Source organism: Amblyomma maculatum, chromosome 10 (genome assembly GCF_055883805.1).
Source record: "Amblyomma maculatum isolate TAMU_Amacu chromosome 10, ASM5588380v1, whole genome shotgun sequence".
In the NCBI taxonomy this organism is placed as follows: Eukaryota; Metazoa; Arthropoda; class Arachnida; order Ixodida; family Ixodidae; genus Amblyomma; species Amblyomma maculatum.
In genome coordinates, this window is record NC_139353.1 from 170,326,914 (window position 1) to 170,342,848 (window position 15,935).

Here is a 15,935-nt window from a genome sequence, read left to right on the forward strand (position 1 = left end):
CCTATATTCCATCCATCCATCCAGCCCACAACACCCCCCCCCCTTTTTGAAAGGTTTGATCTCACAGGTCCAGGCGTTCTGGTCACTTACAAACACGTCCACTTCTTGTGGTGCTCGTGTCCTGCAACGGTTGCAGGTTTCTTGTTGTACGTCTTGCTTGTCCACTGTCGGTTTGTACAACGTAGGACCTTGGCTCTGATGTTGGCTCTGTTACCACACCGTGTGATGCAGCTCCAGCGAGGAAGCACACCGCTGTACCTGGTGGTAAGCGCTCTCGGCTCCGTACCTTGTGCCGGGTGTCATATGATCGTTTTGCACGAGCTCTGTAGGCTGCATTATTTGGTCTGAATTCTTTGTCGCCCACTTCAGGGCTAGCAGCTTCGACGTGGTTGGTACTGTGGTGTTCAAACGACTACCCATTAAAGTTCTCCTGCTGAAAACCCTTCCACGCTGGGTGTGGCCCTGTAGGCAAGCAGCGCTTCATGTATGTTGGAAGACTTCCTCAAAAGCTGCTTTGCTGTCTGCATAGCCCTCTCAGCCATACCGTTGCTCTGCGGGTAGTAAGGGCTTGAGGTTGTGTGTGAGGCTCCCCAGTGATGCACTAGTTCTTTGAACTCAGTGTAAGTGAACTGCGGCTCGTTGTCTGTGCGTATTGTCCGTGGAACACCATACCGTGCAAACATTGGCTCCAAGACTAGGGCTATGTTTTTTGTAGCTGTCCTCGGCAGCTGTTCTAGCTCGAAAAATCGGAAGTAGTAGTCTACTACTACAACATACTCTTTCCCCTCCAGCGTGAAGAGATCCATGCCGACTGTGTCCCAAGGGTGTGCTGGCAATGGGTTTAGAAGCGGAGGTTCTGTTTCTGGCTTTCTGTGCTCTCTGCAAGTTGGACACTTTTCCACGTAGTCTTCAATGTGCTTGCCTATGTCTGGCCACCATATGCATTCTCTTGCCCTCACTCGGCACCTCCTTGTGCCCAAGTGGCCTGCATAGAGTTTTTCCAGAACCTCTACTCTGATGTCTGGCGGGATGATTATTCTGTCGCCTTTGAATAGCAGACCATCAACGAGCGAAATCTTACTAGCCACCTAGACGTACCTTTTCAGGTCAGGTGACAGTCCATGTACAGTTGGCCATGAGGTAGTGCAGAAGGTAGCCACCCTGGAAAGTGTTTCGTCTGACTGGATGCTTGCCCTGCTTCTGTCCAGCATTTGGTTTGAAGCAGGAAGCCTGTTCAAGTGCTAATTCTTCAAACTCGCGCACTGCACTCTCGAGAGTTCTTTCTTTGCTGCTGGTTTCCCAGATGGCTTCCGGGACAGAAGGTCAGCTGCGTACAACTTTTTGTCGGGAGTGCGGGACATGGTGTAGTCGTACTCCAAAAGGCGCATCCTGAAACGTTGAAGGCGAGGACTCAGCTCGTCAAGTCGTTTAGTCGTCAGCAGCGGTATTAACGGCTAAGGTTGATCCCAGCAGGTATTGGCGGAAATGTTCGCAAACCCATGTGATTGCCAGTGCCTCCTTTTCGATTTGGGCATATCTTTGTTCTGTATCCGTTAGGGAGCGGGATGCATGTGCCACAGGTAGTAGCGTTTCGTGCGACTGCTGTAGACGTACAGCCTCAAGACCGTATGAGGAAGCATCCACAGGCACTGTGTGAGGCGACTGAGCACCGTAGTGAGTGAGAATCGCCGTCCTGCTTAAAGCTTGCTTGAGTTTGTCAAAACTGCTGCTGAGCTGGGCCCCAGTGCCAGTCGGCGTCTTGGTGGAGCAAGTCTCTGAGAGGCTTCGTAAAGTCTGCTAGCTCTGGAAGAAATTTCGCTAGGTGATTTGCAGAGCCCAACAAAGACCTGACTTCTGACACATCACATGGTGGGTCGAGCTGGACTATGGCCCTGACCTTTTCCGGGTCGGCGCTGACTTCTGTTGAGTTTACGACGTGTCCTAAGAATGTTACTTCTGTTTGTCGAAAGGAGCACTTGTCCATGTTGGGGTAACACCTGCATCTTCCAGCTTCCTCAGCACCTGCAGTAGGTTGGTGTAGTGTTCCTCAATTGTCTTCCCTGAGACAATGATGTCTTCTTGTAGACAACTCACACCATCTAGTCCTTCGAGCACACGGAGCATTTCTTGTTGGTGGAACTCTGGCGCTGTGGAGATTCCGAAGGGAAGCCTCAGGAACTGGAACCTGCCAATTGGTGTGATGAAGGTTGTGTATTCGCGAGAGTCCTTGGACAGTGGCACCTGCCAGTACCCTGCTCGTGCATCTAGGCGGCTGAAAACTGTGGCACCTGCTAATTTTGCAAGACACTCGTCCACCGTAGGCATGAGCACACGTTCGCGTATTATTTGTTGGTTGAGTTCACCATAGTCCACGCAGATGCGCAGCTCATTGTTCTTTTTTTTCTTGCGACAACCATTGGAAAACACCACTCGGTTGCTCGCTCGATCTTCTGGATGACTCCCAAGTCTTCCATCCTTTCTAGTTCTTTCTTCACAAGTGGAAGCAGTAGAAGAGGCACGCGCCTAGGATAACTGACAGCGTATGGCTCAGCATCCTTTTTCACTTTGATGCGGTACTCAGTCTTCATGACTCCAAGCCCAGATGTTAGCTTTGGGTATGACGCCAAAAAGTTGGGGACATCAGTTGATTGTGCAAGGGTTTCGTCGAGCTGAAGAGGGCGCTGTAGAATCCCAAGTGATTCTATAGCTGGTCGACTGAGCAGCGGTTCTTTTAATCCTTTGATGATGAAGACTGCTTTTTGGACTTCAGTGTTGCGTCAGGTTACTGTTGCATCGATGTAGCCAACAGTTGCTATCGCTGTCTGGCCTGGGCCTATCAACAGCTGTTGCGTTGACTTGATGGGTCTCATGACGGCTCTGTCGTACTGGTCATGTGCGATTGCAGTCACATCCGCGCCGGTGTCGACCTTGAAGGTAAAAGACAAGTTGTTCACGGTAGCAGTAATCCTCCACGGCGTGTTCACTCCCACTTTGATTTCGCCTAGATATAGCTCTCCGAGATCTTTTGGTCGTTGTCGGATACTCGAGGTCTCGTCCTTCGGCTTAGACATGCAGACGCGGGCGTAGTGGCCTTTTTTCCCACACTGGTTGCACGTCTTGTCTATCGCGGGACACTGTGTCTCCGTGTGGTCACGCACACCACCACACCACTTGCAGCGTTCGTCTCCCGTTTTGTGTGTACGTTGAGGGCGCGACTTGAAAGGCACCTTCGCTTCTTTCCGGCAAATTTTGACGTTTGTCTGGCCGCGAACTTCTCCCATATCGAGAGCTAGCTGTTCGATGGAGCGAATTTCCTTGTGTTGAAGTTTCACGCTCTCTGAATTGCGGGCAGCTGTGATTGCTTTTTCGAGAGTGAGTTCTGCGTCAAGCTGCAGGCTCTCGCTGAGTTTTACGTCTCGCAAGCCGACCACGAGCCTGACCCGAATCAGTTCGTCTTTGAGAGTTCCGTAATCGCATCTTTCGGCCATCTTGAAGAGTTCAGTCGCAAATGCGTCGACGTTTTCATGCTGCTCTTGTTTCCGAGAGTTAAATCGCGCTCTCTCATAGATGACTTTCTTTCGAGGTAGGAAATGCTTTTCAAAAGCACTCACCACGGCGGAGTATGATGCCATCCGTTCGTCTGTCAGTTTCAAAGCAGCGAGCACGTCCTCCGCTTCTTCGCCCATGGCGTAGAGTAATGTGTTGATTTGCGTCGTCTAGTCCTGTCCTGTCAGACCGGAGATGATTCAGTAGCGTTCCCACCTGCGGTGCTATCGTGTCCAATCTTCGGGCTTGCGGAAATCGAGCTTTGTCGGCAGTTCAACGGCGAGCGGGTTGAACATCATTCTCGGAGTGCCGCTCGCGCGCTCTTCGTTCGCGCCGCGAGTGTCTGGCATGACGCTGCGGCCGCTTACGCTGGGCTCGCTGCCCTTCTGGGTGTCACGCTACGTTGGTTATCCCGCCGCTGCCTTCATGTGCTATACGTAGCCAGTATAACAAGTAAAACTGTTTATTTATACATCAGGTAATGGCGCCCGTTTTCGCTCTGCTTGGCGCGGTCGCCCATGCCGGGGTCTCCCGGCGGTCCGCCTGATTAGCTTGCCGCTTGGGGCGCTGTCGTCAGTGGCGCCCACAACAATTATAAGCACATCCTAGCTGCAATAGCTAGCTAGTCGATGACTGTAGGGGGCAAAAAAAAAGCCTCGAGGACAAAGGGAATAGAGATACTATACTAGGTCATTAAACTCTACAAATTTTTTAGGTCAGAATTGTGATGCTGGGAGTGATATGTTGATAGGGAAAAAAAGACTAACTAAATAAGCTGTACTATTAAAGGATGGCCTCTCACTGTTTTGGTTAGCCTGTTGCCAAAAGCAATTAGGTGCCTAATGAATATCCTATTCTCATTTGTGCTATGATTATTATAAAACTATGTAAGTCATTTAACATTGATCAGGACTTGTTTTAGATTAAGTTTAATACTGCAAATCCCCATCTTGCACTTAGGGCATAATGCCTTTATACCTCAAATAAAGTTGGTGGAGCAGATCATAAAGTCGCAATTAATACAACCGGATTTCAGAACATTCAGTCTCAGAATTTCAGGCTAACAAGAAGAAATAATGTACATTGTTACTAAGGCGGTGATGTTATATTTCGGTAACTATAAGGGCATTATAAGATATGTACTTTCTAAGTAGTACAGAAATGTGCGTAGCCTTTAGAAAACATGAAAATATTGCAGTGTATATCGCATAAAGAGTAATGACATTGTATGTTTTGTAAGTGTCAGCATATGTTTGCTGTCAAATTGACATCCATGTGATGCATGCATCTTTTAATGACTAGTGCTTGTTCTAATGCAATGCATGGACCATTTCAGCTTGACATGCCTACGCATGTCTAATATGTAATGAACAGCGTCTTACGTCTTCTGCATTTCTTCCACGGCAACAAGCTTTGCATCCGTCATATGTGTCAATTGTGATCTTTAACTAGACCTGTAGCCTGAAACAGACTGCTGACTGCCATCACAAATTTGTTTGTTATACAGTCGTGCCTCGTTAATATGGACACTTTGGTTTCCGACCAAAACTGTCCATAAAGCGAGTCATCCATAATAACGAGCCATGAATAAAAACAAAAAGGATTTTATTGAGGAAAAAGAATTGTAATTAATGACTGCTTTTGTACATAACGGTGTGCACTGGGCTCAAAATTTCAAAGAACACCGGCAATTTTGAGTGCATTAGCCTTGTCATTGTTGTCTTCGAAAAATTGTAGTGCAGTCTGAAGCGACTCGCTTACCATGACATCCGTGATGTTGGGCTTTGTGTTGATCGAACTTTCAAGCACGAACTCCTCACTGGCCGATGAATCAGCGCCTGATTCTCTACTCACCGCCACTTCCAAAATGGTCTCTTCACTGAGCAAAATAGCCGCTAAGTAGCTGCTTGAGATTCTCCTGAAGCGAGGAAACAGCTGATCTGTCGATACTAGTCCCTCGCAGCTTGAATTGACTGAGATGAAGCTTTTGCCGCTTGTATTCACAGATTTCTTCACGCCTACGTTCAGCTCTGTTCTTTTGCGTTTAACTCCCGCCACGCCAAAAGCCAGACTCAAGTTGAGGGTTACAGGCTCCTGATGCTGTGCACTTTTTTGCATAGTTAACATTTCTGCCTTTCCGTTCTTCTGATTCTTTCTTTTTCTTTTTTTTTTTTTGCCTTGTACTGTTTATGTAAGGAAGCAAGGGAGTCAAGTTGCCAAGCTGCTATGCAGAGGGCTATCGAACATTCCATCTTCTTGGCGCCGTTTTTATGTGTTCCCATAAAATACACACTGCAAGCTGAAGTATAGTTTAGAACTATGGCTAGCCGACTACGAAGAGCTCAGACCTTGTCAAGGCCGCATCGTTGACTCAAAGCGAAGCCGACATACGGACCGCCTAGTGTGCAAAGTTTGGCAGTTCGGCAGCGCAACAAGGACGAAAACCGGGAGCATGAGAGGTAAGCGCGTCCAGGACGCGACGCCCGGTCCCGGTTGCGTGTTCGTACGTTGCCTTTCTTTTGTCGCTCTACTTTGTGAGTGTGTCTTAACCCTCACCGAAAAGCGTTAACAGCTTCATGGAACACACATTGCGCTTTGGGAAAGAAAACTTCAGTTCCCACCGCCACTGTAGACACTTGTCTTTCTTCCTGTCATTTCTTTCTTACGATTTTACCGGCCTCTCTGTTCACGTTCAGCACAATTTATTGCAATCACATGTTGCTGTTTTCCCGACTGCGGCGGCACTTACACTGCACCCAGAAATCTCCTTGTTCCCCCCTTTCGAGGTCTTTCTTACGCTGACCCTCGGTTTGCTGTGTACGTTCTTCTCTGCTCTTGCGCTCCCGCTCTCTTAGAACGGCGACACGCCCGCTTTGGTTCTTTGCAACCCCACAGGACTCGTTCAGACATCCCGCCGTATCGGCTGTCGCGTAGGTTCGCGGGCGGCGCGCCCTTCTTTAACTTGCGTTCGGACTCCTCTGCTTTTTTTCAAGCACTGTCCATATTAACGAGACAAAAATACATGGGCCCAAGTGGACACTTTTTTTAATTGCACAGTGATGGTAGTGCCATCATTGTGCAATTAAAAAAGTGTCCACTTAGATATATTCACAAGTGATGTTTGACAAATAATTGTCTTTAAACTCTGAGGTTGCGTGAGAGAGATACTAAATGAGAAGAAAAAATAGTGTAGCACATATATAACTTTATATGTGTTTGTAAGTGTAAGGTATAGCCAAATGAGAATGTGAAGAATTTCTGGACTGCAAGTAACCAATGTAACGAATGATATACATTTACTCAAGGTAATGAAAGTTATTAAAGCATTTCAATGTTTTTATGAAAAAAAAATAAATGCAGTGTTTGAATATACAGTCGTGCCCCGTTAATATGACCCCCGTTAATATGGACGACCCAAATTATGGACAGTTGGGGGCACGACACCGCTCAGCGAACCATGTTGAACGCTCTTCTGACCTTTCAGGCACTGTCATGCTGGCTGCCTGTCACCACATGCCCTTCCTGGAACCTAACTGCGCCTTCCTGCTTCGTTCCTGCTCCCAAACTTTTTCACTGGATTCCTTGGACAGCACCCGATCGTGTGCCCCGGCACCGCATCCCAAACTTGGCGCACGGATCCTATCTCACCTGGCAACGTTCATCAATCACGTTACCAATCACGGGACCCGACGAGTGCTATCTACTTAAGCCGACCACTAATGCAAGCCAGACGGGGCACGACACCGCTCAGCGAACCTTGTTGAACGCTCTTCTGATCTTTCAGGTTAGTTATTTGAGCCTTTGTAAAGAATATCATATAGTAACAGCTGCTTGATAGCGGTGTCGTACCCCGACAGCTTGAAATGGCGAGGATTCTTTCGTGTATGTTGCGGCACTCAAATGCTCGCAGCACTGTGTGATTTCATGCTGTTGATTTCTGGCGATGTCGAGCTTAACCCGGACCCTCCCGGACCACCCGAATTCGAGGCCTTGATGGAAACAATAAAACAATTACAGGAAAATCAGGTGACCATCATGCACGAATTTGAACAGATTAAAACTGCACAGTCCTCTCACAACGAAATGCTAAAGTCTATTACCATCCGCGTTGTAGCATTGGAATCGACCCAGCAATCCCCGCAATTCAGCTCTGAACCAAGCGTTACCACTCAGATTAAGAGAGATATTGCCGTCCTCAAAGCTGCAAGCACTGATACAAACAACAGGCTACGTAGGAATAACCTTATTTTTCATGGTGTAAACGACACGAAAGACGAGTCATGGAAAGACTCCGAGCAAGAAGTTCTGACCCTCTGTGCTGACAAATTGGAACTGCACCTTGTTCCTAGCACAATTGAACGTGCGCATCGCATGGGCAATTCGCGGAGTCGAAGTGTCGTCCAATAATAGTTAAATTCACCCATTTCACAACCAAGGAAAGCATCCTGGCATGTGGAAAGAAACTGAAGGACGCCGACTACGCAATTAGAGAAGACTTCGCTTCAGCCACAAGGATCGAGCGATCAAAATTATTGCAGTTTATCCGACCACAGAAACGTCCGTTCAAACTTCGATTCGACAAGCTACATCTTGGCGACAAATGCTACGTCTATAACCCTGTTACTAGCACTGTCGTCGAAAGCACTCAGAACGCTCAAAACGCACCCACAAGCATCCAAGCCAACGGTACCCCTTCACAAAGCAAAAAATGACGCTCCGCTCAGCATCCCATAGTTTCTTCGCGCCACCGGCCTCAATCGTGCACAAATCTTAACATTGGGTTCACTAATATTCGAAGTATCATGCCGAAACGGGACCAGCTTCTCAGCTTCATCGAAGATATCGACGCTGACATCATACTGTTAACCGAGACATGGCTAAACGATAACATTAGAGACAACGAAGTCCTTTCCTGTAACACAGATTACAATTTATACCGACGCGGTAGGCAACATCGGAAGGGAGGAGGAATTCCATCCTCACTCATACGTCATGATGATAACATAGAACTTACATGGGTACGCGTAGGCACCACGCCTCCCAAGGCGATATTTGGCGTATATTATCGGCCACCGGAGAAATGCCCGTACTTAACTGAGTTCTTACACCAAGCGCTAACCAACATTGAAACAACATTTCCCAGCATACCCATTTTTTTATTCGGCGACTTCAATTACCATAATATCAACTGGTCTCTTCTGTCTGTCTCAAAAGGTGCTACAGCTGAATCCAGGCAGTTCATCGAACTAGTGCTGGACCATTACCTTCAACAATTGATATCATGGCCCACTAGAGGTGACAATACACTAGACCTCCTGCTCACATCAAACTCCGATAATGTATCAACTATAAATCTGCTACCCGGGATCAGTGATCATAGCCTTCTTCACATAATCATATCATTATCAATGGAAAAAAGATCACCATCAAGGAAACTAATCACAGATTATAAAAGAGCGAACTTCGAAATTATCAATAGCAAACTTGCAGAATTTTTCGTTACTTTCGAAAAATCTTATTTATCCCGCACGGTTAATGGTTGGTTGGTTTGTGGGGTTTAACGTCCCAAAGCAACTCAGGCTATGAGAGATGCCGTAGTGGAGGACTCCGGAAATTTCGACCACCTGGGGTTCTTTAACGTGCACTGACATCGCACAGCACACGGGCGCCTTGCTTTTCGCCTCCATCGAAAAGCTGCCGCCGAGGCCGGGATTCGATCCCGCGTCCTTGGGAACAGTAGTCGAGCGCCGTAACCACTGCGCCACTCCGGCGGGGGCACGGTTAATGCTAACTGGGAGTTGTATAAAAACACATTAGTAAACTTGAGAAATCAATACATTCCTACTATTCTTGTAAAACCTGACAATAACAATCCCTGGTTTAATAAACGCCTCAAATCCCTTCTGAACCGTAAAAAACGTCTTTACAGAACAGCAAAGGAAAGTAACAATCTTGAAAAATGGCACCGATACCACTTATGTGTCAAACAATACCTAAATGAACTTGCAGAGGCTAAGAAGAAATTCTAAACCTCTGACTTGCTTTCCATTCTTCGTTCCAACCCAAACAAATTCTGGCGTCTTCTATCAAATAAATCCCGACCCAACCAAATTGAACTGACAGACTCCAGCGATGACCCTATTGGACCCGAGAGTAGTGCTTCCGTTTAAATGATTATTTCACTTCTATTTTCACTCCCACCAACATTACTTCTGTCAATCACACGCCCGTCATTGATTCACAACCGATGAAAGAAATAGAGATAAATGCGGAGGGCATATCACACCTTATTAGTTCACTTCCGCTTTCAACATCAGGCTTTCAACATCATGGGGTCACTGTGGCCAGCTTAATCAGCGCTCGAACGCACGTGTTGCATGTTTGACTTTTTCATACGTCCTGTTTCCACACTGTCCTCTTTTCAAAACGAGTACATTTCTGGACGTCATTTAGGTGCATTAGGAATGCTAAAGCGAGCAGTACGGCGAGTGAAGCGTGCTGTGCGAGTCTGAATTTGTACGCCCTCCCCAAGCTGCTTTCTTCAAAGCCCAACTCCTGTCATGTTGCTTCCCCGAGGTGTTGCCGACGGCCAAAATGAAAAATAAATTAGGTGATTGCTAACAGCACTGAGCACCGTTAACCGGCATATTTGTAAAATCTTGTCGCGAACAGCTCGAGACGACGCACAAGCAAACAAGAACGTACAGTACGCGCGGTATCCGCCCCGCCGCATAGCGCGCATACGCGGGCGCCCGGACGGCTGACACACCAGTTGCTGGTGGCGCCCTCTGCGCTGCGGCGCCTCCGATACCTCCGTCCATAGAGTTAATACAAAGACTCCTCCGTCATCGCAAAAGCGGCCCCACCCTACCCTCGCTCCCATGCATTTCGCGGCGCGGTCGACACACTGCCCAATCTTCTAGAGCACTAGGGTGCCTCGATACCAGCGCCGCCGTACAGGGTGGTGACACCATAGAGTTTCTTACTCTGACCTAGAGGGAAAGCTGTGCTGCCGTCTATGGGCGTTTACATGGAGCTTCCAGACGGCCAGTTCAGCCACCATGGGCGCTCAAAGCATCATGGGCCGGTGAGCTACCGAGTGCAGAACTACAACTTTTGGCCAAAACTAATGCAAAGATAAACGTTGTTCTACCGTAAATAATGCCCTAAGATTGAATATTGTGACTATAAATTGTAAAGAGAGAGAGAAACAGCATGTCAGTGTGATATTTATCCAATATAAGCGATGGCTCTTTCTCCTATTGGCTTAGTTTTGAGCAGCACAAATACCAATATTTCGCACTTAATAGGCAAACTTTGAAATAAAAAAATGGTATGAAAATATTTTTCGTTGTACCATCACTTAAGAAAGTTTTTAGTGGCATTTCGGGAAACAGAAACCATTTATTGGCGACGTGTGCGTTTGCGCCTTCGCTACTATGGCTTTCGCAGTCTATGTACGCGCCTTCAAATGATGATGATGACGAAAAAGAAACATCGCAGTAACGCCACTCCACGTACCCGAGAAAAACCGACTGTCCCGCAACAAGTAGCACACCGGCCCATGATTCTTAGCGCGCCCATGGTGGCTGAAGTGCAGCGCCCTCAGCTTTCCCTCTACACCCTTTGGCGTGCCCCGCGCCGCCGCACTCTCCGCGCTCGCCATCTTGGGGCAAGTCGCTTCGTGCAGTTGCTGCAGAGTGTCCGAAGCGATTGTGTTCTGCGCTGGGCGATTGTACTGTGTTCAGTCATGCAAACTAGCATGCCAGGCTGTTGGGTTCCATTCTGTGCTGCCTCGGCAAAAAAAATGAAAGGAGCCAGATGATTTTGTTTTCCACGAGATAAGAGACGGAGAAATGTATGGGAGGCGAAAGTGAAGCGTGAAGACTGGACGGCGAATGGCAACGAGAAGATCTGCGAGGTAAGCCACAATACCTGTGCTGCTTTTATGCATCCATAAAATTTCTTTTGAGCGAATAAGTGCATTTCGATTTTGTAAAAAAGGTTTAGCGCAGACACAGACCACTAGAAAGATGACAAACACACAAGCGCCTGCGTATGTGCTCGTGTCGTCTTTCTTGAGGTCTGTATCTGTTTATACGAAAGCGTTTTACAAGATATTTTTGTACTTTTCTAATGCAGCTACCCACTCCTGTTTGGAATGACATTATGTCACGCCGCTTCACTCATCTGCTTGTAAGCACGAGCTTTGTGCGGTTTTTGGCTTCCCAATCTAGCGTTGTGCGCAACAGATTTTGGTCTGCCTTCAACGTTGAAGCAGGTCGAAGCATCGCATTGCCTAGCATCGGGAGTAGCGCGGTGTGTTTTTTAAGTCTAAATTTTGAATTTTCAGCGTACGTGATGGCGTATAAGCTAAATATATAGACAATTGCGCCTGCTATGCTGTAGTCACTCGGGAAAATTTAGTGTAACTTTCAGTGAGTGACACTCGACCTTAGTATCATTCGCGTAGTGTCACACAATAATATCTGTTGTTGAGGATCTCCCTTTCTGTGTTCATAGCCGCACCAAGAATATGCGGAGAAGGCCGAGCCAGGTATTTATCAAAGGAATGCACCATTGCGCCCTTTCGATCGCTCCCCTTTACACTTGATCTTGAAAGCTAACATCAACCACCGAGGCTTCAGATTCACACGGATTACATTCCCTCTCCCCTTCTCGGGAAATATTACAATGGAGAGCGACGGATGGCATGTCACCTCGCGACAGAGTAGGAAGTGAAACGCAGTTTGTAACAATTACTTTGGTCGCAAAAAAAAAAAAAAAGAGAAACTTCCCGTGAGTGGACCCGCTGGAATTTGGCAAGTGGGCTTATCGCTAGTACAATATTTCGCGAAACAGATAACAGGTCCTCTGAAGCTGCTTTTTTTTTAATTATACACAGGAACAGTTTTTCGCGAGGTTTGTGAGATTCGCAATAATATAAAAAGTTGGGTTCTCATGAAAATTAGGTCGTTTTAAGTATATGAATGGCAGCTCGACAAGTCACAAAGAAACTGATCTCGTGAGCTGGAAGGTGTAGCGGCATCATCTTGTGAAAGCGGTCGTAAGGAAGCAAGGTGCTTGCGCAGTACAAAAGTTCATCCCGAATGCAGCTTTTCCTTCCCTGTGTAATTAATTACGCATCGCAAGGCGATGTACACACCCTGTTGTCCCCGCAAGTACTCCTCTGAGGTTAAGCCAAATTTAGGTGAAGCTAAATTTGACCGCCTGTCACCCGAATTGGTGCTGTCTCTTGCTTGGCATCCATAGAAAAATTGTGCTATTGCACATGTAAATATCGCATTGCTTCCATGATGTTTTTATTATTTAATTAATTTGCGTGCACACTACAAAAGACGCAAAATGACTGTTTCGTCGCCTATCTCATTTCAGCGCCAGTTCGAGGGCAAACACAGTGTATGGACGGCGGCTCCTCAAGTCAACCGCTGTCTCGACATCGTTGGATTGCGTGTAAAAATTTATCGGAATAAAACGATATCTGCCATTTGAAGAGTCTAGTAAAATCCGTTAAATGCCTTATAGAACAAACCGTTCCGATTCCAGCGGTTGATTGCGCGGAACACCCAAAGCTGATCAGAAGACTGTTAGAGCGGTTTGGGACGATGCGCTTGCACATTTACTTGAGTTGGCTAAGTCAGCCAGAAAAATCAAATGATGGGTACGGCAGCAAAACTGTAGCTGGCGCCAATCTCGATTAAATGATGTCTCCTAGGCGTGCATCCAAAATCAGCTTCGATGTCTTGATGAGGATAGTTTTGGAATAAAATGCCGTGTGCATCAGCGTGCGACACGTGTCAAAGGTTGATTTAGGCATCGTTTTTTGCTGTGTCTTTCTACGGTTTCTGCAATACAATTAATGTTCGATATACGGCTGACTGAAACGTAGACATGATTGTTGATTTATAGAAATAGACGCAACTGAATGTTATGCACCTCATAAACTCATTCATGTCCGGCAGAACAAAGTACATTGCTTTATAAAACAGCCATTCTTCAAAATAACCGCATTTGAGCCTTCGAGACGGCGAACGAGTAAAGGTTACCATCTGCAATTTGATCATTTCCTCTTAGAACTACGTCGCATGCTAGCAAGCAGTAGTTGCTTTCACATTTTTTTTTTTTTCGAGTAAGAAAGCGCTCAGGATTGCGAGTGTGTAAAAACGTTAACCAGCTAAGCCTGCTAGCGCAAAAGCGTGCTGAACAAGAAATCGGGCCGACGCTCCATAGCCCGCCGTGTCTACGCTTGCCCCAACATGGCGCCGTCGACGGCGGTGTCTCCACCCTGTACGGCGGCGCGCTACATCGAGGCACCCTATAGAGCACTATACCACCGCGCCGCCCGCGCTCAGCACACTAGTCACTGTAGTCAGTATATTCGAAGCACTATAAACGAGGGGAAGAACGTTTTTGGCAGAACGTTTGAGTTGCTGTAAGCATGCATGAGGTGGCGACACCGGTACCATCGCTGGGACAGTGAGTGAGTGAGTGAAAAACTTTATTAAGTATATTTAAGGGAGGGGGATGTGTAGGTGGGGTCCCTAGTCCGGGACTCCAGCGGCTGCCGCTGCTACCCGCGCACGTGTCACGAGGGCCCGTTGGGCTTCTAGTCCAGAGCTGGATAGGGCAGCCTCCCACCCCTCAATTGTTGGCACTGCATTCGGATCATCTGGAGGATTGTGTGGGCAGGTCCACACCATGTGGTGCAGGCCTGCCTTTTCCCCGCAATATTTGCATTTGGGGTCGCAGAACCCGGGGTGTATTGTGTTTAAACGGGCTGGTGTGTTATATGTACCTGTCTGTAGGCGTCGCCATCTAACTTCCTCCGCTTTGGAGAGCCCCTTGGCTGGGGGTGCGTATTTCTGCGAGAGAGTCTGCAGTGCTGTAATCTCTCCGCATACGTCGCCAGAGGGCCGGGATAGGGCGGTGTGGAGGATGGAGGAGTCGAGTCCCGGGGGAGGAGAGCTCGGGCAGCGGCATGGGCAAGCATGGGCGCACTCGTTCCCTTCCACGCCTTTGTCCCGGTTCGGGGTGTCCATAATTTTCAATATTCTGGCTGGGACAGCTGCTCGTCTGGCGTCGTCGCCGCCGCATAAGATGGGAACATCTGACTTCTTTTGGTCGATTCAGGCAAGTACCCCAAACAAATTTGGTATTAAAAAATACTAGCAACAAAATACCATTTCTGTGCAAAATTTGAACTGCGAGGATTCCGCGGTTTAGCTGGGAGAAGCATTCTACATCGCGCTTCTAATGGCCCTTAGCACCATCACCATCATCATCATCACTGGCCACCGCCCACCGGCCGTGCAATATCAATTATGTCACATGTTTTGAACGTGGTTACGTGGTCAAGCTGGACGGAACACACGGGAGAATCGCTGAATTATTGAACGTTTGACTGCGTGACACGTTGTTGCAAGTCGCCACTAATCGCTACTCTTTGTCTTCAGACGAGGAGCGAGTCAGCAGAGCACGTTTCACGCACACAATTCGCCAGTAACTTTCGACGACGCGGGTCTATTTTCCCCTTCGTTGCATACTGTGCTGGTAAAATGCCCGGCGTTGAAGCGGTTTTGCTCGACATCGAGGGTACTGTGATATCTATCAGCTTCGTCAAGGTGAGCATGTGCAAGCGCAGTAATGCATATGAGGCACTCATTTTGCGTTTGAGCGTAGAATCGGACCTTCTAAGCCAGTGGAATACGACGTGGCACACGAAACCGCGCCTACCAGGTGATTTCGATTGCAAAGGTTTTGGTCCCGATTGAGAAGGGGTACTTTTAGCGCGAAACAAGTAGGAAACGGACGAGGACAGAACACAAGAGACGAAAGAGCGCTACTCTCAACTTATTTTATTAGCAGAAGAAAGTTTTTATACATTGATCCCATGTGCAGAAACGTGAAAAAAATTTCATGGCTAAAACCCATAAATTGGAAGTGCCTTTCCACAGTATTGTAAGTGAACGAGACACCTGGCAATTATTGCTTAGCAGGTATCTCTTAAAAAAAACCCGAATACACTGTTAATGATCGTTTTGAAACCAGGAATTCACGTGATGTAAGTTTTGTGGAGAACAATGCAGTTTGCAGCATGTTCTCGATCGATGTGCAAGATTTATTTTATTCTATCCCCCACCAAGAGCTGTTTACTTCGGTTCTGGAATGTATTGAAGGGAATGGTGTGGTAGCCTTTCAAAACGCCACTGTCATAGCTGTTGAAAGTTTTATGTCACTTCTAAAATTTTATCTGAGCGCGACGATTGTTACCTTTGAAGTCATATGTGCAGAAAAGTGGCATCTGTATCGGGTTCTGTGTGGCGCCTGTCTTGTATGGGATTTTCCTCTCTTCCATTGACAGCTTTAGA

The 15,935-nt window shown here is 47.3% G+C and overlaps 1 protein-coding gene and 1 long non-coding RNA gene across 6 annotated transcripts in view; both read left to right on the top strand.

The window, feature by feature from the left end:
- The first annotated feature begins 6,943 nt into the window (after positions 1-6,943).
- Positions 6,944-15,935, top strand: part of LOC146177916 (enolase-phosphatase E1-like) — an 81,319-nt gene continuing 72,327 nt past the window's right edge. Inside the window, exon 1 of one of the 5 annotated variants that reach the window (XM_084580647.1) lies at positions 6,944-7,330. In XM_084580647.1, the coding sequence (XP_084436773.1) occupies positions 6,968-7,330 (363 nt within the window). In that variant the 5' untranslated portion in view covers positions 6,944-6,967. Of the gene's footprint in view, positions 7,331-13,906; positions 14,052-14,487; positions 14,698-14,841; positions 15,189-15,935 lie in introns of those variants that run through there. The other 4 variants (XM_084580650.1, XM_084580646.1, XM_084580649.1 and 1 more) reach the window with 4 other exon arrangements.
- On the top strand, positions 11,172-12,973 carry LOC146177917 (uncharacterized). Its single transcript, XR_014701107.1, has 3 exons — positions 11,172-11,467; positions 11,689-11,742; positions 12,943-12,973. It is a non-coding gene; the product is annotated as an uncharacterized LOC146177917 (long non-coding RNA).